Source organism: Pristiophorus japonicus, chromosome 1 (genome assembly GCF_044704955.1).
Source record: "Pristiophorus japonicus isolate sPriJap1 chromosome 1, sPriJap1.hap1, whole genome shotgun sequence".
Classification (NCBI taxonomy): Eukaryota; Metazoa; Chordata; class Chondrichthyes; family Pristiophoridae; genus Pristiophorus; species Pristiophorus japonicus.
The window spans coordinates 495,922,415-495,944,359 of record NC_091977.1 but is presented as its reverse complement, the minus strand read 5'-3'; the positions used below and the strand labels follow the sequence as shown (position 1 = coordinate 495,944,359).

Genomic DNA, 21,945 nt, shown 5'->3' with positions numbered 1-21,945 from the left:
GTCGCCGAGAGCTTGCAGAAATCAAGTGCGGGCAGCAGAAAGAGCATGTGACAAACCTGTCCCATCCACCCTTACCCTCAATGACTATCTGTCCCACTTGTGACAGGAACTGTGGTTCTCGTATTGGACAGTTTAGCCACCTAAGGACTCATTTTAAGAGTGGGAGCAAGTCTTCCTCGATTCCGTGGGACTGCCTGTGATGATGACCTCATAGATACAGAATCTAGCACAAACATTTTTTTTAACAATTTGTTGGTGGGCGTGGCATGGCCCATACAAGTACCATTTCCGCCCCCCCCACCTCCCCCCCCACCCTTGCATCTAGAAGTAGCTACTTCACTTCAAAACATTTGGGCAAAGTTATGACTCTTCTTCAGCTATATTTATATAGCAGCTTTAATGTACAAAATGTTCCAAGCATGTTTATGAATGCGGGAAAATATAGTGAAAAGGGAGAAAGGAACACATAGAATAGGTGCAGGAGCAGGTCATTTGGTCCTTCGAGCCTGCAGCGCCATTCAATATGATCATGGCTGATCATTCAACCTCAGTACCCCACCCCAGCCTTCTCTCCATAGCCCCTGATCCCTTTAGCCGTCAGGGCCATATCTAACTCCCTTTTGAATATATCCAACGAACTGGACTCAACAACTTTCTGTGGCAGAGAATTCCACAGGTTCACAACTCTCTGGGTGAAGAAGTTTCTCCTCATCTCGGTCCTATATGGCTAACCCCTTACCCTTAGACTGTGTCCCCTGGTTCTGGACTTCCCCAACATCGGGAACATTCTTCCTGCATCTAACCTGTCCAGTCCCGTCAGAATTTTATACGTTTCTATGAGATCTTCTCTCATTCTTCTAAATTCCAGCGAGTATAAACCTAGCCGATCCAGTCTTTCCTCATATGTCAGTCCTGCCATCCCGGGAATCAGTCTGGTGAACCTTCAGTGCACTCCCTCAATAGCAAGCATGTCCTTCCTCAGATTAGGAGACCAAAGCTGCACACAATACTCAAGATGTGATCTGACCAAGGCTCTGTACAACTGCAGCAAGACCTCCCTGCTCCTATACTCAAATCCCCATGCTTTGAAGGCCAGCATGCCATTTGCTTTCTTTACTGCCTGCATGCCTACCTTCAATGACACCCAAGTCTCGTTGCACCTCCCCTTTTACTAATCTGTCACCATTCAGATAATAATCTGCCTTCCTGTTTTTGCCACCAAAGTGGATAACCTCACATTTATCCGCATTATACTGCATCTGCCATGCATTTGCCCATTCACCGAACCTGTCCAAGTCTCCCTGCAGCCTCTTAGCATCCTCCTCGCAGCTCGCACTGTCACCCAGCTTAGTGTCATCTGCAAACTTGGAGATATTACATTCAATTCCTTCATCTAAATCATTAATGTATAGTGTAAATAGCTGGGGTCCTAGCACTGAACCTGCAGCACCCCACTTGTCACTGCCTGCCATTCTGAAAAGGACCTGTTTATTCCCACTCTTTTCTTCCTGTCTGCCAACCATTTCTCCATCCACGTCAATACATTACCCCCAATCCCATGTGCCTTAATTGTGCACACTAATCTCTTGTGTGGGACCTTGTCAAAAGCCTTTTGAAAGTCTAAATACACCTCATCCACTGGTTCTCCCTTATCCACTCTACTAGTTACATCCTCAAAAAACTCTAGAAGATTTGTCAAGCATGATTTCCCTTTCATAAGTCCATGCTGATTTGGACCGATCCTGTCACTACTTTCCAAATGTACTGCTATTACATCTTTAATAATTGACTCAAGCATTTTCCCCACCATCGATGTCAGGCTAATTGGTCTATATGTTTTCTCTCTCCCTCCTTTGTTAAAAAGTGGGGTTACATTAGCTACCCTCCAATCCATAGGAACTGATCCAGAGTCCATGGAATGTTGGAAAATGACCACCAATGCATCTACTATTTCTAGGGGCAGTTCCTTAAGTACTGTGGGATGCAGACTATCATGCCCTGGGGATTTATTGGCCTTCAGTCCCTTCAATTTCACTGACACCATTTCCTGGTTAATAAGGATTTCCCTCAGTTCCATCTTCTCGCTAGACCCTCGGTCCCCTAGTATTTTCGGGAGGTTATTCGTGTCTTCCTTAGTGAAGACAGAACCAATGTATTTGTTCAATTGGTCTGCCATTTCCTTGTTCCCCATTATGAATTCACCTGATTCTGACTGCAAGGGACCTACATTAGTCTTCACTAATCTTTTTCTCCTCACATATCTATAGGAGCTTTTGCAATCAGTTTTTATGTTCCCTGCAAGCTTACTCTAATACTCTATTTTCCCCTCCTAATTAAACCCTTAGTCCTCCTCTGCTGAATTCTAAATTTCTCCCAGTCCTCAGGTTAGCTATTTACACACCTATGATAAGAGAGATAGGAAAGGCGAATGAAATCTTGGGGAAAAAAATGAGTTTTGAGAAAGTTTTTAAAGATGGAGAGGAAACTGGAGAAGCTAATAGGGTCTAGGGGGCAGGGCCGAGTGATCTGAAGCCTCTGCCACAGGTTGGAATACCACCACGGCAATTTATGAATTTGCATTCAGTTTAAAACAATGGAATAAGTCTGAAATAAAAAAGATGCTATCAGTAAAACTGACCGTGAATCTGTCGGATTGTCATAAAAACTCAACCGATTCACTAATGTCCTTTCGTGAAGGGAACCTGCCGTCAAGGCCGACACATGACTCCAGTCTCACATCAACATGGTTGAAACTTAACTGCCCTGAGGTGGCCTGAAAAGTCACTCAGTTGTATCAAACTGCTACAAAGATTAAGAATAAAACCACATGGACCCCTCGGCTGCGACTTAGGCATCGAATTCGGGCACAACAAAAGGGCTCAATTTTCCCCAATGCCGTTTTTTGGCCTATTGCCAGAGTTACTCCTGTTTTGTTTTGGCCCCAACTACTCAAAAAAAATAAGTAGCAAGTTTCCCCTTTCTATTTTTTGAAACTCGCTACTCGTAGCCTGTCCTGTAGCATCGGGGGGGGGGGGGGGGATGGAGCCTAATGTCCGCTACGAAAAAAACGATGCCTACCCTTCTGCGCATGTGCGAAAAAAAGGACGTTTTTGATGTGATTGCTATGGGCATGCATGTCCACTACATCTCCCAGTCTGCATTCGGCCATTTTTAAAGAGCCAGTTGTGTGTGAGAACTTTAATTCTCATTGAAAAATAAGGACCAAGAATTTCTTACAGGATGAAGTGGAGGCATTAGTTACTGTAATTGAAGCCAAATGGCACGAGCTGGACACCAGCAGAGGTCACATAAAAGTTTCACCAAAAGAAATGACGAAACGTTCGAACAAACTTGCAGAAGATTATTGTGCAATGGTGACCACCCCGAGGTCTGGATGCCAGTGCAAAAAGAAGTGGCAGGACCTTGGTCAAGTAGTTAGTGTGAGTAATATTTTAATTTATCAATGGAATTGCAATTGTAAATGTGACCAGCTGTATATGTCCCACCCAGCAGAAAGACACCCTCTCTAAAAAGTTATGTTTTCACTTTTGCAGAGGAAGGTGGCACAACAGGAGGAGGCCTGACAAATCTGTACCCAGTGACACCCTTGGAAGAGAGGGTCGCTGCTTTGATGGGTCCTGCATGGAGAAAAGCAACCACCACTGCACAAGCTGCGCCCACACTCGAGGGAGAGGGAAAGTCCTTCAAATTCCACAGTGTGGCTTTGCTAAATGTTGAGTACTGCGCGGGGCGGTTCATGGGGATGTCTCCATCAGCTACGCTTCAGTTGATACAATGTGCAATCATTCATCGCGGTCCTTCAAATGAGTCTGCTGCCTGCGCTGTGTGAGCCTAGTCATGCCACTCAACCTGCCCCCTTCTCTGCTGCTAATCATTTGTCTGTTCTGTTATATTTTGCAGAACTTGAGGCCAACCCTGATGATGCAGAAGATGATTCAGACATGGACAAGCCTGAAGATGAGAACATCTTCCAATCCCATCTGCCAGACCAAGAGTATGGGGGGGGGGGGGGGGGGAGTGATGGATGAAGCCCCCACTGTTGTATTCACTTTGGAGGAGGTGCAGGTGACGACCATTCAGGTGCCAGCCCCTTTCCTGAGTGGTACGAGTGTTTCTGCGATATTCCATGGTTTCCCACAGTCCGAGGCTGGGGATTCCAGTGGGGTGCAGCGAGGCACACCCAGGACCCCACCGTCCAAGGCTGCGGGTCCCAGTGGGGTGCAGCGAGGCACACGCAGGTCCCACCGTCCAAGGCTGCGAGTCCCAGTGGGATGCAGCGAGGTATTCCCAGGGCCCTACCGTCCGAGGTTGAGAGTCCCAGTGCGCTGCAGCGAGGCACACCCAGGGCCCCACCGTCCGAGGCTGCGGGTCCCAGTGCGATGCAGCGAACCACACCCAGATTGAGGAGGGGAGGGAGAGTTCGACAGCGCTCTCCTGAGGTACAGGATCTAACAGATGTGGTTCAGATGATGGCAATGAGTGCGGAGAGCATTGACTTTAAACAATCACTCCTGGACACCATCAGTGGGGTGGGTGATGAGGTATCGGTACTGTCGGGAGAAGTAACAGCACTTTAACAGGAAATGGGAACACTGTCCAGGAACATGAGGGAGGGAATGTCTCAGGCAGTGGATACAATGTCGGTGCACATGAGAGAGGGAATGTTTCAGGTAGTTCAAACAGTCAGTGAACATGAGGGAGGGAATGTTGCAGGTCGTTGACACACTGTCAGAGCACATGAGGGAGGGAATGTCGGAGTTAGCTGCTGCAATAAGCGAACACGCCCAGACCTCACGCCCATTGACAGAATAAATTGCCACTCCCACTCCAATCCCCAGACTTGGTACCAACCCGAGAAACGCAGCACCACCACCTGTGGGCAGGAGTGGGGTCAACAAGACCAAGCGCAGCGGGCGGTCTTAGAATAAGGTGGGGGAGTGATGGGTGCAGCCTTTCTTTGCTGTTGCTGCTGTTGTTCTTATTATTATTGTTGTTACTGCTGTAACTGTTCTTAAATTAAAAGTTTTTTGTAAGTTATGTAAATTTACAAGTTTAAAAGTCTGTAAGTGATCTTAAAGTTTATCATCGAGGTTGTAACTGATGTTAAAGTTTGTAAGTGATCTTAATTGAAAACTTTAAAGCTTGATACAAAAATATTTTTATTAAAGTTAAGTACAAATGTTTGTTAAACGTTTGAATAAAATATATTTTAAATTATAACTGAATCATTTCCATTATTTGTTCTATTATTAACACAACTTTTTGAAGTAAAAAAGAATAATTTCCATTAACACAACAGAACATTACGGAACAAGTCCGAACAGTAAACATTGTCCATTTGGAATAGTTGCCGCTGAGTCTTGAGGCAGCAAAGCATTCGCAGATGAGCTGCTGGCGCAAGGCTCGAGCAATCGTTAAAGGGGCACGATGACCCGCACACCTCCGCCATCATGCTCCGGGTTCAGGTAGTTGCATGGCTTCCTTGTCCTCCTCATCCTCATCATCTGCATCTTGCTCCTCATCATCAACCACTCTCACCTCAGGTGGGTCTTCTACTACCAGCTGCTGCTGCCTCATGATGGCTAAGTTATGCAGCATTGAAACTTACAGCGCAGAAGGAAGCCATTTCAGCCCATCGTGTCCGCGCCAACCGACAAAGAGCCACACGGCCCTTGGTCAGCAGCCCTGAAGGTTACATATAAATCTATGAATAATGTACAATGGTGGACAGGTAAAGAACATCCAGCCCGACCAGTCCGATCCCACACAACCGCGACACCCTATGCATCGCAACATTTTGCACTCCAGCCCACATGGAGCCATGCGATCTCCTGGGAGAGAAAAAAAAGATAAAAACCCAGGCCAATTAGGGAAAAAAATCTGGGAAAATTCCTCTCCGACCCATCCAGGCGATCGAAACTACTCTAGATCATCGGTCTGGCCATATTAGATTCCCTGAAGAACTTGCCATCGTTTCTGCGCCAGCCAACAAGAGGTCACCCAGTCTAATCCCACGTTCTCTTGGTCCGTAACCCTTTAGGTTACGGCACTGCAAGTGCCCATCCAAGCACCTTTTAAATGTGGTGAGGGTTTCTGCCTCTACCACCTTTCCAGGCAGTGAGTTTTAGACCCCCACAATCCTCTGCATGAAGAAGCTTCCCCTGAAATCCCCTCTCAACCTTCCACCAGCCATCTTAAACCTATGTCCCCTCGTAATTGACCCCTCCAATATATCCAGGCCCCTCAAAATTTTATACACCTCAATGAGATCTACCCTCAGCCTCCTCTGTTGCAAGGACAACAAACCGAGTCTATCCAATCTGTCCTCATAGCTAAGATTCTCCATTCCAGGCAGCATCCTCGTAAATCTCTGCACCCTCTCTAGTGCAATCACGTCCTTCCTAAAATATGGCGACTAGCTGTAGCCTAACCAGAGCATTATATAATTTAAGCATAATCCCTGCTCTTGTATTCTCTGCCTCGGCTAATAAAGGCAAGCATTCTGTATGCCTTCTCAACCACCTTATCCACTTAACCTGTTACTTTCAGGGATCTGTGGACAAGCTCTCCAAGGTCCCTTTGTTCACCTACACTTCTAAGTGGCCTACCATTTAATGTGCATACCCTTTCCTTATTAGCCCTCCCCAAATGCATTACCTCACACTTCTCCGAATTAAATTCCGTTTACCACTGTTCTGCCCACCTGACCAGTCGATTGATATCCTCCTGCAGTCCTTGACTTTCCTCTTCATTATCAACCACACCGCTAAGTTTAGTTGTCATCTGCAAACTTCTTAATCATACCCATGATATTAAAATTTAGATCATTGATGTAAACCACAAAAAGCAAGGGACTCAGTACTGAGCCTTGCGGAACCCCACTGGAAACATCCTTCCAGTCACAAAAACAAGCATCAATCATTACCCGTTGCTTCCTGCCTCTGAGCTAATTTTGGATCCAGCTTGCCACTTTGCCCTGGATCCCATGGGCTTTTACCTTCGTGACCAGTCTACCATGTGGGACCTTAACAAAAGCTTTGCTAAATCCATAAACACTACATCGTATGCATTATCCTCATCGACCCTCCTGGTTACTGAAAAATTTAATCAGGTTAGACAAACTTAACAAATCCGTGCTTACTGTCCCTGATTAATCCTTGCCTTTCTAAATGTAGATTTATCCTGTCCTTCGGGACTTTTTCCAATAATTTTCCCACCACTGAGGTTAGGCTGACAGGCCTGTAATTACTCAGCCTATCCCGTTCTACCTTCTTAAACAAGGGTACCACATTAGCAGTCCTCCAGCACCCTGCCTGAATCCAAAGAGGACTGGAACATAATGGTCAAGGCCTCTGCTATTTCCTCTTTTGCTTCGCTCAACAGCCTGGGATGCATTTCATCCGGGCCTGGGGTCTTATCCACTTTCAAAGCTACTAAACCCCTTAATACCTCCTCTCTCACTATGTTTATTTCATTTAGAATTTCACACTCCTCCTCAATAGCAGTATCTGCATTGCCCCTTTCCTTTGTGAAAACAGACGCAAAGTATTCATTAAGAACCTTACCAACATCTTCCGCCTCCATATAAAGATTACCTTCATGGTCTCTATTAGGCCCTACCCTTTCTTTAGTTATCCGCTTGCTCTTAATATATTTATCGAACATCTTTGGGTTTTCCTTGATTTTACTTGCCAAGAATTTTTCATGCTCTCTCTTATCATTTGTAATATCCTTTTTAATTGCACCTCTGAACTTTCTATATTCCTCCAGAGATTCTACAGTATTCAGCCATCGGTATAAGCTTCCCTTTTTTCCTTTATCCTCCCCTGTAAGTCCTTAGACATCCAGGGGGCTCTAAAATTGTTATTCTCACCATTTTTCTTTAAGGGCATATGATTGGCCTGAGCCCTCCGGATCTCCTCCTTGAATGCCTGCCATTGTTCCAACACTGATTTACCTTCAAGTTTCCAGTCCACTTTAGCCAAATCACTTCTCAACTTAGCAAAGTTAGCCTTTCCCTAATTTGGTACTTTTATTCCTGGTCTATCCTAGTCCTTATAACGGGGAACAAAGAAATGGCGGACCAATTGAACAAGTACTTTGGTTCGGTATTCACTGAGGAGGACACAAACAACCTTCCGGATATAAAAGGGGTCGGAGGGTCTAGTAAGGAGGAGGAACTGAGGGAAATCCTTATTAGTCGGGAAATTGTGTTGGGGAAATTGATGGGATTGAAGGCCGATAAATCCCCAGGGCCTGATGGACTGCATCCCAGAGTACTTAAGGAGGTGGCCTTGGAAATAGTGGAAGCATTGACAGTCATTTTCCAACATTCCATTGACTCTGGATCAGTTCCTATGGAGTGGAGGGTAGCCAATGTAACCCCACTTTTTAAAAAAGGAGGGAGAGAGAAAACAGGGAATTATAGACCGGTCAGCCTGACATCGGTAGTGGGTAAAATGATGGAATCAATTATTAAGGATGTCATGGCAGTGCATTTGGAAAGAGGTGACATGATTGGTCCAAGTCAGCATGGATTTGTGAAAGGGAAATCATGCCTGACAAATCTTCTGGAATTTTTTGAGGATGTTTCCAGTAGAGTGGACAAGGGAGAACCAGTTGATGTGGTATATTTGGACTTTCAGAAGGCTTTCGACAAGGTCCCACACAAGAGATTAATGTGCAAAGTTAATGCACATGGGATTGGGGGTAGTGTGCTGACATGGATTGAGAACTGGTTGTCAGACAGGAAGCAAAGTGTAGGAGTAAATGGGGACTTTTCAGAATGGCAGGCAGTGACTAGTGGGGTACGGCAAGGTTCTGTGCTGGGGCCCCAGCTGTTTACACTGTACATTAATGATTTAGACGAGGGGATTAAATGTAGTATCTCCAAATTTGCGGATGACACTAAGTTGGGTGGCAGTGTGAGCTGCGAGAAGGATTATATGAGGCTGCAGAGCGACTTGGATAGGTTAGGTGAGTGGGCAAATGCATGGCAGATGAAGTATAATGTGGATAAATGTGAGGTTATCCACTTTGATGGTAAAAACAGAGAGACAGACTATTATCTGAATGGTGACAGATTAGGAAAAGGGGAGGTGCAAAGAGACCTGGGTGTCATGGTACATCAGTCATTGAAGGTTGGCATGCAGGTACAGCAGGCGGTTAAGAAAGCAAATGGCATGTTGGCCTTCATAGCGAGGGGATTTGAGTACAGGGGCAGGGAGGTGTTGCTACAATTATACAGGGCCTTGGTGAGGCCACACCTGGAGTATTGTGTACAGTTTTGGTCTCCTAACCTGAGGAAGGACATTCTTGCTATTGAGGGAGTGCAGCGAAGATTCACCAGACTGATTCCCGGGATGGCGGGACTGACCTATCAAGAAAGACTGGATCAACTGGGCTTGTATTCACTGGAGTTCAGAAGAATGAGAGGGGACCTCATAGAAACGTTTAAAATTCTGAAGGGGTTAGACAGGTTAGATGCAGGAAGAATGTTCCCAATGTTGGGGAAGTCCAGAACCAGGGGACACAGTCTAAGGATAAGGGGGAAGCCATTTAGGACTGAGATGAGGAGGAATTTCTTCACCCAGAGAGTGGTGAACCTATGGAATTCTCTACCACAGAAAGTTGTTGAGGCCAATTCACTAAATATATTCAAAAAGGAGTTAGATGAAGTCCTTACTACTAGGGGAATCAAGGGGTATGGTGAGATAGCAGGAATGGGGTACTGAAGTTGCATGTTCAGCCATGAACTCATTGAATGGCGGTGCAGGCTCGAAGGGCCGAATGGCCTACTCCTGCACCTATTTTCTATGTTTCTATGTTATCCATAACTATCTTGAATCTGACTGAATTATGGTCACTGGCACCCAAGTGCTCTCCCACTAATACCCCTTCCACCTGCCCGACTTCATTCCCCAGAATCGCCCCTCCCATGTTGGTCTTGTTACATACGGACTAAAAAAGTTCTCTTTAATACATTTTAGGAATTCCGCACCTTCTATACCCTTCACATTATATTTTCCCCAATCAATATTAGGATAGTTAAAATCCCTTACTATTACTGCCCTGTGATTTTTGGACTTCAAAGAAATTTGCCTACATATTTGCTCTTCTATTTCCTTCCCATTGTTTGGGGGTCTATAATACACGTCCAGCAGTGTGATTGTCCCTTTTTTATTTTTCAGTTCGACCCATATGGCCTCATTTGATGATCCCTCTAACATATCATTCCTCCTCACAGCTGTAATAATTTATTTAATCAATACGGCGACACCCCACCCCACTTTTTACCGCCTCTCTGTCCTGTCTAAAAATCTTGTAACCAGGAATATTGAGCTGCCAAACCTTTTTCAACCATGTCTCTGTAATGGTTATAATGTCATATTCCCAAGTGTCTATCTGTGCTCTTAGCTCATCCACCTTATTCACTATACTCCTTGCATTGAAGTATATACCATTTAGCACAGGAAGACCTCCTTGATTACTACTTCCTAACCTTTGTTTCTTCTGTCTTACAGATTCACTTTCTACATTCTTGCTATCCAATTTCAGCTTTACTTCCTTCCCTATTGAATTTGTTCTCAGGTTCCCATCCCACTGCCAAGCTAGTTAAACTCTCCCCAACAGCACTAGCAAAACACCCCGTGAGGATATTGGTCCCGGTGCTTTTGAGGTGCAACCCGTCTTTTTTGTACAAGTCCCATCTCCCCCAGAAGCAGCCCCAATTCCTCAGGAATTTAAAGCCCCCCCTCCTGCACCAACTCTCCTGCCATGCGTTCATCCTCTCTATCCTTCTATTCGTGTACTCATTAGCACGTGGCATCGGTAGTAACCCGGAGATTACTATCTTTGAGGTCCTACCCTTTAATTTTTCTTCTAACTCCCTAAATTCTGCCTGCAGTACTTCAGCTCTCTTTCTACCTATGCCATTGGTCCCAATATGGACCATGATCTCTAACTGTTCACGCTCTCCCCCCCAGAATGCCCTGTATCCACTCTGTGAAATCCTTGACCCCAGCACCAGGGAGAAACCATACCATCCTGGAGTCACGTCCACGGACGCAGAAACGCCTCTCTATTCCCCTAACACTACAGCTCTTTTATTCTTTGTCCTTCCCCCTGTGCCGCTGAGCCACATGTGGTGCCTTGGACTTGGCTCTGGCTGCACTCCCCAGAGACTCCATCACCCCCACTGGTGATCAGAAGAGAATATCGGTTGAAAACAGAGATGGACTCAGGGAGGACTCCTGCACTACCTGCCTAGCATTCTTCCTCTGTCTGGTTTTCACCCACTTCCCCTCTGCCTGCATGCTTTTAAGTTGTGGGGTGACCACCTCCTGAAACATGCACCGTAGTGACTCCAGCCGCTGCTCAAACATGCAGCATACAACAGTGAACTGACTGACAACCTCAGAAGTATGCAAGGAGCCTCCGAAATGGTCCAGGTATTGGAAACGCTGTTTCAAGGTGCCAATGGTCCTCTCTATTATGCTGCGTGTCGCAATGTGCGACACGTTGTATTCCCGGTCAGCTTCAAGCCGGGTCACACGTCATGAACCAGATGGCGAGGCCATACTCTTTGTCTCCTAGTAGCCAGCTCTGCCCTTCTGGCTTCTGCTGAAACATGGCAGATATAGCGCACTCGCGTAGGTTGAACTCATCATGGGTGCTCCCAGGGTATCTTGCATTAACTGGCATGGTGCGATGCATGCCGTCACACACGAGTTGCACATTAACGGAGTGGAAGCCTTTTCTGTTCCTGTACATCTCGGAATCCTCCAAAGGTGCTCGCAAGGTGATATGGGTACAATCAATGCAGCCCTGTACCTTTGGGAAGCCAGCAGTCTTGGAGAAGCCTACTGCCCTTTCATACATTGCCTGGGCAGTCATGGGGAACTTTATATAGTCATTCCTCTGGGCATATAGTGCAGCAGTCACCTATCGAATGCAGATATATGTTGTATGTTGAGAAATAGTGCATACATCCCTAGTTGTGGCTGGAATGATCCAGATGCATAGAATGAAAGTGCAGCTGTAACCTTCACTTCAACTGGCAAAGCAGCCCTCCAGACGCTTCTAGGTTGCAGGTCTGCTTTGACCAACGCACAGATCTCAATTACAACTTCTTTGCGGAAACACAGCCTTCTGACACAGTCTGCATCACTCAGGTGCAGGTAAAAACGTCTGTCCTGATACACCCCCCAGGCTTCATTTGATGCTGCTTGCTGAAGAGTGGCATAGTGCAAGGGTTCCCATTCTTTCAGTTCGGCTTCCGCCCCCCACCCCCCTGGGCTTCATTTGATGCTGCTGGCTGAATAGTGTGAGGCTTCTCATGCCTTCAGTTCGGCTTCCACCCCCCTCACCCTCATTTGATGCTGCTTGCTGAATAGTGTAAGGCTTCTCATGCCTTCAGCTCGGCTTTCACCCCCCCCCCACCCGGGCTTCTTTTAATGCATAGTGGCATAGTGTAAGAGTTCTCATCCCTTCACTTCGGCTTCCACAGCTCCCTCCCCCCCCGGCTTCTTTTCAAGCCGAGCCCTGAGCCCCCGTGTCCATGCGAGGGATCGATTCTGCCAATCGACGCTCCGACCCTCGAGCCAGGTTTGGAGACGTTTGGCACTTTAAAAAAAATCCGAACTTCAAGAATTGCATGAAAATTCCATTTTCTGCGTTTTCAGTTGGAAAAATTTAAGCTTGATGATGCATATTTAATGGCCCAGAAATCGCGGCCTTTCCGACCTATATGGCGCTTCTACGGACCCGGGAATGCGTCGGAAAATCCGGTTTTCGGCGCGCAATGCGCATGCGCTGAAAACCGGCTTTTCCGATCAGTCATGTTTCTGGCTTGACAGATCTCCTGCATATCGGGAGCAAGGACATTCCCATGGCAGAGATTGGGCTAAGTGCCCATCTCTTGCCCTGCGAATATCCTTAAAACACTTGCTCCTGGTGAAAGCAGACGCATAGCCTTTTACTAGCGTAAGAGTTTAAAAACGTATCAAAAACATATAAAAAAAAAATTGAAAAATACATATTTATGTTAAAAACCCTGCCCACTCAGGTAATTTTAATTTTAAACCATAAATAAAACTTTTTAAAAAATCAGCAAATATTTTTTTTCAAAAACATTTCTATCAACTTTAATTTCTATAGTGTATTTATGTGAGTTTTTTTTAAATGTTTTATATAGTGTTTGGGTGTGTTTCTCATTCATAGTAATAGGAGTTTCGGACTTATGAAACTCCTATTACTATGAATGAGAATATACTATACCTGACTGGCTGCCCAGAACCATGTGACTCCAGCTCCAGGCCTACGCACGTCCTGATGTGCACGCGCGGTGACGCGCAGTTAGAAGGGGCCTCCGGACCGGGATCTCGCGTGACCGCAGCAGCTTCGGGTAGGTGCGCATCTTTTTTCTATAATCCATTCGAACACCCGCAGGAAGGAAAAACCGGGATTTCTGGGCCATTGTGTTCTTGACTCCTTAAAAACTTCCCCGAAAAACAATGGCATCTTTCTGCGCCAATTTTTTGATGTGCGCTGCTTTCCTTAAGTTTTTCTTAAGTGCCCAGGTTTTTTGGGAGTGGTCACATACGCCGTCCTAGAAGAAATGTAAGTTGGCCAAATGTAAATTGGCCAAACTTGCCTAACTGTGAAAAACTAGCGCTCTCATGACGCAAAAAAACTAATCAAAAACATCGTAACTGACTGAGTTATGCTGGCGCACAATCTTTGGGGAAACTTGGACTTTTAAATTTAGGCCAAAAAAAGAGGCACGCACCAAACAAACAGGCAAATCACTGTGGAAAATTGAGCCCAGCCCAGGCAAGCCTGAAAAAATCCTCCTCATTAACATCTGGGAAAGTTGCAAGAGCTCTACCACAGACCAGTCAACCAACAGCCTGACACAGTCATACTCCAGAATCAGACCTTTCAGCCAATATCCCAGACTCCTCCATCATCATCCCTAGGTAGCTCCCATCCCACTGGCAGGTTAGATCAATCATAGGTAAGGGCACAGTGGTTAACAGACAGATATACATAAAATGTGTGCATGCAGTGTCACCAACTTCCTGACTCTTCAACTCACTCAATGTACTTGCTTCCAAAGCTGCATTGGATCCCAACTGAGCCAGTGAAGCAGGAACTGCTGATGTAGAGTGCCTGCCTCAGCCTCCACTGACAAGTGAATTTAAGGGCGAGTAGAGATTCTGTCACTCAAGGCAAATTGCAAACTCCCGAAATGGAAACTTGGTGCAACTCAATCCCTGCCATTTTGAGCAAATGACCAAACCTACCTTCTACTATCCATTATTAAATACACTCATTCATCATCCCACAAATCCAATTCTGGGCTCATCACACCTTTGAACAACTCCATCAGCAGTAGACTTAATGATAGAATTAACTCAGAGGGAAAATAAAAGAGGGAATCCCAGCAACCTTCTCATTGCTATCTTATCTACTGCAGCGTAAAGTCCAAAAGTCTTATGCGCAGTAAAGCCTGTGTTTGAAATTAAAACTCCTTTGTGAGGGAGCATGGCTCGGTAAGTGGATAGATTTACTATCTGTGTGCTGGTGTAGCACATGTGCTAATTTTGAGTCCCATAGTCATAATAGAAGAATGTGCATTATAAATCTCAGGCCAGAAAAAAAAAATCACAGGGCAGGCATTTTGTTAACAGGATGGTATTAGCAACATGAGCAGTAGATGACTGACCGCAACTTCAGGATTTCCGACTTTACCTGTGCATGCGCTAAATCCTGAAGTTGTCAGTTTCAGACGTATGACGGCGAACACTGACAATTCGCCGCCATTACCACTGCAAAATCCGGCCAAATGTATCCAAGTTTGCTGACGATTCATTGCTATGTGGGAATGTAAGTTGTGAGGAGGACGTAAAGAGGCTGCCAAAGGTGGCAGATGGAGTATAATGAGGGGATATGTGAAATTATTCACTTTGGTAGGAAGAATAGAAAAGCAGAATATTTTATAAATGGTGAGAGACTAGTAAATGTTGATATACAAAGGGATTTACCGTATATACTCGCGTATCCTACGATCTCGCGTATCATGCGACCCCTAAATTTTCGTCCCCAAAACATGATTTTATCATATATCTCATGTATCATGCGAGTCACTTTTTTGAGATACCAGATGCCACTAGGCTAGGCTTTCAAACAAGTTTAACAAGTACCCAACACGTAACAAGTACCCTAACACATAACAACGATCGAATACAGACCTTAACAACCGAATCATGAAACATCGAGTGGATTCTGTTGTGAAAGCTGTTCGCGAATCGAACACCGATATAGCAATCATTCCAGCTGGCTTGACTAGCGTCGTTCAGCCACTTGACGTATCCATTAATAAGCCATTTAAAGACAATATAAGAAAGAAATGGAATGACTGGATGATGGAAGGAGAGAAATCATTTACGAAGGGAGGGAATATGAAGGCTCCGGATTTGCCTCTACTGTGTTTGCGGGTAAAAGAAGCATGGGCTGAGATAGATGGAGATTTGATTGTTAAAGCCTCTAATAATGCAGCAAACTTCAGAGGGAGTTGTGGATGGCGATCTCTAGACCACAGCAAAGATACAGTACAAGTGACAATAGAGGCTGCAATCCAGCCCAGGAGATACCTGCCGAGATTCAGCGTGGATACGGTCTGCTTAACAGCCTAATAGCCTAATCTTGGCCAGCACTTCACACCCGCAAATTTTGTATCTCGCGTATCATGCTACCCCCCAAATTTAGGTTACAATTTAGGTCTTCAAAAGTCGCATGATACGCGAGTATATACGGTATGTGTCCTTGTACACGAATCACAGAACGTTGAGATGAAGGTACAGCAAGCAAATGGGAAAGCAAAATGGTATGTTAGCGTTTACTGCAAGAGGAATGAAGTATAAGAGCAAGGAAGTCTTGCTGCAATTATATAGGATTTTGGTGAGACCACACCTGGAGTACTGTGTAGTTTTGGTCTCCTTACTCAAGGATGGATATAGTTACCTTAAAGGGGGTGTAACTGTGGTTTCCTGGGATGAGAGGATTGTCCTATGAGGAGAGTTGAGAAGAATAGGCCTATATTCTCTGGAGTTTAGAAGAATGAGAGGTGATCTCATTGAAATGTAAAATAATCTTCGAGGAATTGACAGGGTAGATGGTGAGAGGTGGTTTCCCCTGGCTGGGAGTTTAGAACTAGGGGCCAGGATAAGGAGTTGGCTACTTATGATTGAAATGAGGAGAAATTTCTTCACTCAAAGGCCTGTGAATCTTTGGAATTCTTTACCCCAGATGGTTGTGGATGCTCAGATGTTGAGCATATTCAAGACTGAGATTGATAAGATTTTTAGATAGTAAGGGATTCAAGCTTGGGAAAGTGGAGTTGAGATAGATCAGCCATGATCTTATTGAATGGTGGAGCAGGCTCGAAGGGCCATATGGCTTACTCCTGCTCCTATTTCTTATGTTCTCTCCCCTACTTCCCTCCTGAATGTCTCCTCTTTTTTCCCTGCCTCTCCCTCACTCTTCTCCATCCTTTCTGTCTGTTTCAAAAGTCTAGGTCCAATTATTAGTCATGATTTATTTAGATTCAAACTCATTTGAGATACATCTCTTAGTTGAAAGTCAAACATTTTTTACCTGTGTAGGCATAAACTACCCTTTGTTAACCATACTTCATGTAACACCATACTACAATTGAAATCAAACCATATAAATTTAGAGCACTGAAGGCCATTCAGACTTTCCAACATTAGGAAAACAGGATTAGTTCACCTAATCTCAATCCTTTGAGCACTCAATTTTAGTTGCAGTTTCGCACTCGCATTCAAACGCACGAAATGTCAGTAAAACAATACTGACATTAGTCCAGTGAATTCAAATTCAAGCAATTGAAATAACTCAAAGGACTTTATTTTACTATTAATGCTCTGTGAATAATGTTCCACCATGCATTTCTACTGTTAATTAGCTACTTTAATCCTCAATGGGTTCATCAAGAATATATGAATTCAACACAAAAAACGATTAAAGAGAAAAACACTGAAATATTCTCGAGAGTTAATTACATTTGCTGACAAAGCTAACTTTGTAATAGCACACGATTGAAATATGGAATACGCATGTCAAAAGAAATCGTTGATAAACTGCCACTTAGCATGCTCAACTTCCAAAACATACATTTTTTATGAAGTCAATTCTTGCACAATCAATTCTATAGCTCTAAAGTAAATACTTCATTGATGGCTAAAAAATCCCCAGGGCTTGATAGTCTCCATCCCAGAGTACTTAAGGAAGTGGCCCTAGAAATAGTAGATGCATTGGTGGTCATTTTCCAACATTCCATGGACTCTGGATCAGTTCCTATGGATTGGAGGATAGCTAATATAACCCCACATTTTAAAAATGGAGGGAGAGAGAAAACATGGAATTATAAACCGGTTAGCCTGACATCGGTAGTGGGGAAAATGCTGGAATCAATTATTAAAGATGTAATAGCAGCGTATTACAAGGGTTACGGGAAGCGGGCGGGTAAGTGGAGCTGAGTCCACAGCCAGATCAGCCGTGATCTTGTTGAATGGCGGAGCAGGCTCGAGGGGCTAGGTGGCCTACTCCCGTTCCTAATTCTTATGTTCTTATGTATTTGACAGTCAGCATGGATTTATGAAAGGGAAATCATGCTTGACAAATCTTCTAGAATTTTTTGAGGATGTAACTAGTAGAGTGGATAAGGGAGAACCAGTGGATGAGGTGTATTTGGACTTTCAAAAGGCTTTTAACAAGGTCCCACACAAGAGATTAGTGTGCAAAATTAAGGCACCTGGGATTGGGGGTAATGTATTGATGTGGATAGAGAACTGGTTGGCAGACAGGAAGCAAAGAGTGGGAATAAACGGATCCTTTTCAGAATGGCAGGCAGTGACTAGTGGGGTACCGCAAGGTTCAGTGCTGGGACCCCAGCTATTTACAATATATATTATCATCATCATCATAGGCAGTCCCTCAGAATCGAGGAAGACTTGCTTTCACTCTCAAAGTGACTTCTTTGGTGGCTGAACAGTCCAATATGAGAGCCACAGACCCTGTTACAGGTGGGACAAACATTCGTCGAGGGAAGGGGTGGGTGGGGCTGGTTTGCCGCGCACACCTTCCACTGTCTGCGCTTGACCTCTTCACGCTCTTTGCGTTGAGACTCAAAGAGCTCAACGCCCTCCCGGATGCACTTTCTCCACCTCAGGCGGACTTCGGCCAGGTCTCCCAGGTGTCAGTGGTGATGTCGCACTTTACCAGGGAGGCTTTGAGGGTGTCCTTGTAACGCTTCCACTGCCCACCTTTGACTCGTTTGTTATGAAGGAGCTCTGCATAAAGCATTTGCTTAGGGAGTCTCGTATCTGGCATGCGAACTATGTGGCCTGACCAGCGAAGCTGATCGAGTGTGGTCAGTGCTTCAATACTGGGGATGTTTAGTCTGGGTGAGGACACTGATGTTGGTGCATCTGTCCTCCCAGGGGATTTGCAGGATCTTGTGGAGACATCGTTGGTGATACATATTAATGGTTTAGATGAAGGAATTGAATGTAATATCTCTAAGTTTGCTAAGCTTGGTGGCAGTGTGAGTTGTGAGGAGGATGCTAAGAGGCTGCAGGGTGACTTGGACAGGTTAGGTGAGTGGGCAAATGCACGGCAGATACAGTATAATGTGGATAAGTGTGAGGTTATCCACTTTGGTGGCAAAAACAGGAAGGCAGATTATTATCTGAATGGTGACAGATTAGGAAAAGGGAGGTGCAACGAGACCTGGGTGTCATGGTACATCAGTCATTGAAAGTAGGCACGCAGGTACAGCAGGCAGTAAAGAACGCAAATGGTATGTTGGCCTTCATAGCGAGAGGATTTGAGTATAGGGGCAGGGAGGTCTTGCTGCAGTTCTACAGGGCCTTGGTGAGATCACACCTCGAGTATTATGTGCAGTCTTGGTCTCCTAATCTGAGACAGGAGATTCTTGCTATTGAGGGAGTGCAGCGAAGGTTCACCAGACTGATTCCCGGGATGGTAGAACTGACATAAGAAGAAAGACTGGATCGACTAGGCTTATATTCACTGGAATTTAGAAGAATGAGAGGGGATCTCATAGAAGCATATAAAATTCTGACGGGATTGGACAGGTTAGATGCAGGAAGAATGTTCCCGATGTTGGGGAAGTCCAGAACCAGGAGTCACAGTCTAAGGATAAGGGGTAAGCCATATGGGACCGAGATGAGGAGAAACTTTTTCACTCAGAGAATTGTGAACCTATGGAATTCTCTCCCATAGAAAGTTATTGAGTCCAGTTCGTTGGATATATTCAAAAGGGAGTTAGATGTGGCCCTTACGGCTAAAGGGATCAGAGGGTATGGAGAGAAGGCAGGAGTGAAGTACTGAAGTTGCATAATCAGCCATGATCATATTGAATGGTAGTGCAGGCTCGAAGGGCCAAATGGCCTGCTCCTGCACCTATTTTCTATGTTTCTATGTTCATGTTATGAGTGTTTCTTACTCAGGAACTAGGTTTTCTGTCAACGTAGGACTTTTCATTACTAATTATTTTTATAACTATTTTCTATGTGAGGGAGGCACATTTTGAACTTACTTTTATAAAGCACCTTTAATAAAAAAATAGAAAAGCTGCCTGCAAGGTTGCTGCAGGAATTATGAAGAATCTGCCCGTTACTATTTCTGACAAGACAGTCTCACCAATTAGTCATAACAGTTTAACCAATAGTTCTTTTATTATTAATAATAAGGACAACTATCATTTTGATACAGCTACTGCTGTTCCAGTCTTGATAACTTTCTGCAAGAGAACTTTTCCTTTGTGTTTAACAATGACAACCTCTTTTGAAAAATAGTAAAGTACTAGAGGAATATGCTTAATCCGATTGATACTACACAAATACTGCTTCTGTTGACCTACAAGCAGCTTAGGGGGGACGGGAGAAGTGAATATAGATTCAAAAAGCTTTTTCTAACATCATAAATCAAATAACGTATTCTTGATGGAAAACTAGGGGGTCAAGATTAGTTTCTGTGTTTGGCAGCACATGCTTTTCCCTCTATTAAGGAACATCAAGGGCTGCCGAGTGCAGAAGTACAATTTCTACTACAGGTGTATTTCAGCACTTAAGGAAATATCACACGTAAATATCAATTTGTAAACTTCTCAATTAAAGCTTCTGTTTTTTCTCTCTAATTCATTTCCTTCTCCAAGCTGACCATTTAAAATCAAGGTGAAGCAAGTCATCATTGATGATACCTCCTGAAATTTGATTTATCATGCAGTTTAGTTCATAAAACCAGACTGAATTATGACCCAGTCCTCCACAGATCAAAATCAAACTATGCGGTTATGAAGGTTCGGTGCATTGTTACCTTTGGCCTTGATTGCTGTAGTTGTTATCATACGAGTCATAACCTTGATCTTCATAGGTTGCTCCATAGCCGTCACCATATGCCTAAAGTTTCAAAGAGGAGCAGTGACTATACAGTATACACACATTATTCTTAAGCACATTTTCCAAAATAGAGCTGGCTTTACTTTCAACAGTCAACTATCCCATTGGAATTCATCACAATCTAACTAGAACTGTAAATTCGACTTTTGTAACTGGGTTGGTAGAACAATAACACTAAAACAGTAAAGGAAAATGTTGTTGTCCAACTTTCTTCCTTCTTCTCCTTAAGGTATCAAGTCATCCTGAGAAATGGTTCCACGAACCATCAACAGCCCTCCAATACCTTGCCCAAGTATTCTTCATATGTTGGTGTAGATAGCGAGGTCTGTAGCTTGTTCAACTGTGATTAGCATCAGAACCAAACACAATCGTATTCTTCCTTGATGTCCACGCACACACCAGCAATGATTAAATGGGAGCACTGAGTCATCTCTCCTCACTCCATCCTCTACCACTCCTGGGACATTGATGCCAAAAGCATTTTCCCAATTGTTGCCATGACTGACATTAGCTAACTCAATATAGACAGGGAATTAAAACTGGTATGTATATTCTGGTGTGCATGGCTTACTGATACACTTACCCATTAGCTTATTCATACAGCCAGATAGTAAAAGCTATATTAAAATAGACCCGAACATTCAGTTTAAACCTTATCCATTGTTTTGAGAAAATGGCAGACCCGAGTTAATGAAAGAATATTCAGTTTCTGCACAATAGTATTTGCATCATTTATAATACAAGAAGTTTATTTGAACAGTTCCAGTGCAACAATTCAAATCCAAGCCTGAAGCAAAATTCATTGGCCAATACAGTGGTTAACTCGAAGGTCACACATTAGGTGGCTGTAACAGCCGAAGAGCAATCCTCAGGCATTTTAGATGGATAAAAGTGGAGTGTTTCTATTTATATAAACACAGCAGATTGATAGATATCATCACCATCATAGGCAGTCCCTCGGAATCGAGGAAGACTTGCTTCCACTCCCAAAGTGAGTTCTTTGATGGCTGAACAGTCTGATACGAGAGCCACAGGCCCTGTTACAGGTGGGACAGACATTCGTCAAGGGAATGGGTCGGTGGGGCTGGTATGCAGCGCGTTCCTTCCGCTGCCTGCGCTTGACCTCTTCATGCTCTTTGCGTTGGGACTCGAAGAGCTCGATGCCCTCCCGGATGTACTTTCTCCACCTCAGGCGGTCTTCGGCCAGGGTCTTCCAGGTATCAGTGGTGATGTTGCACTTTACCAGGGAGGCTTTGAAGGTGTCCTCATAACATTCCCGCTGTCCTCCTTTGGCTCTTTTACCATGACGGAGTTCGCATAAAGCATTTGCTTAGGGAGTCTCGTATCTGGCATGCGAACTGTTGTGTTCCGAACACAGATGAGACTGCACACAGGGAGGTTAAAGTAACAGTGA

General features: G+C 44.5%; 1 protein-coding gene across 4 annotated transcripts in view; it reads right to left on the bottom strand.

Annotated features, from left to right (window-relative positions):
• Positions 1 to 21,945, bottom strand: part of LOC139277237 (KH domain-containing, RNA-binding, signal transduction-associated protein 3-like) — a 403,185-nt gene that overhangs the window by 78,363 nt on the left and 302,877 nt on the right. For all 4 annotated transcript variants that reach the window (XR_011596058.1, XR_011596060.1, XR_011596061.1 and 1 more), the window contains one exon: positions 20,449 to 20,531. Coding sequence is in view for 1 of the 4 variants with exons in the window: in XM_070895430.1 (XP_070751531.1) it covers positions 20,449 to 20,531 (83 nt within the window). In the remaining 3 variants the exon portion in view is untranslated. The remainder of the gene's footprint in view (positions 1 to 20,448; positions 20,532 to 21,945) is intronic.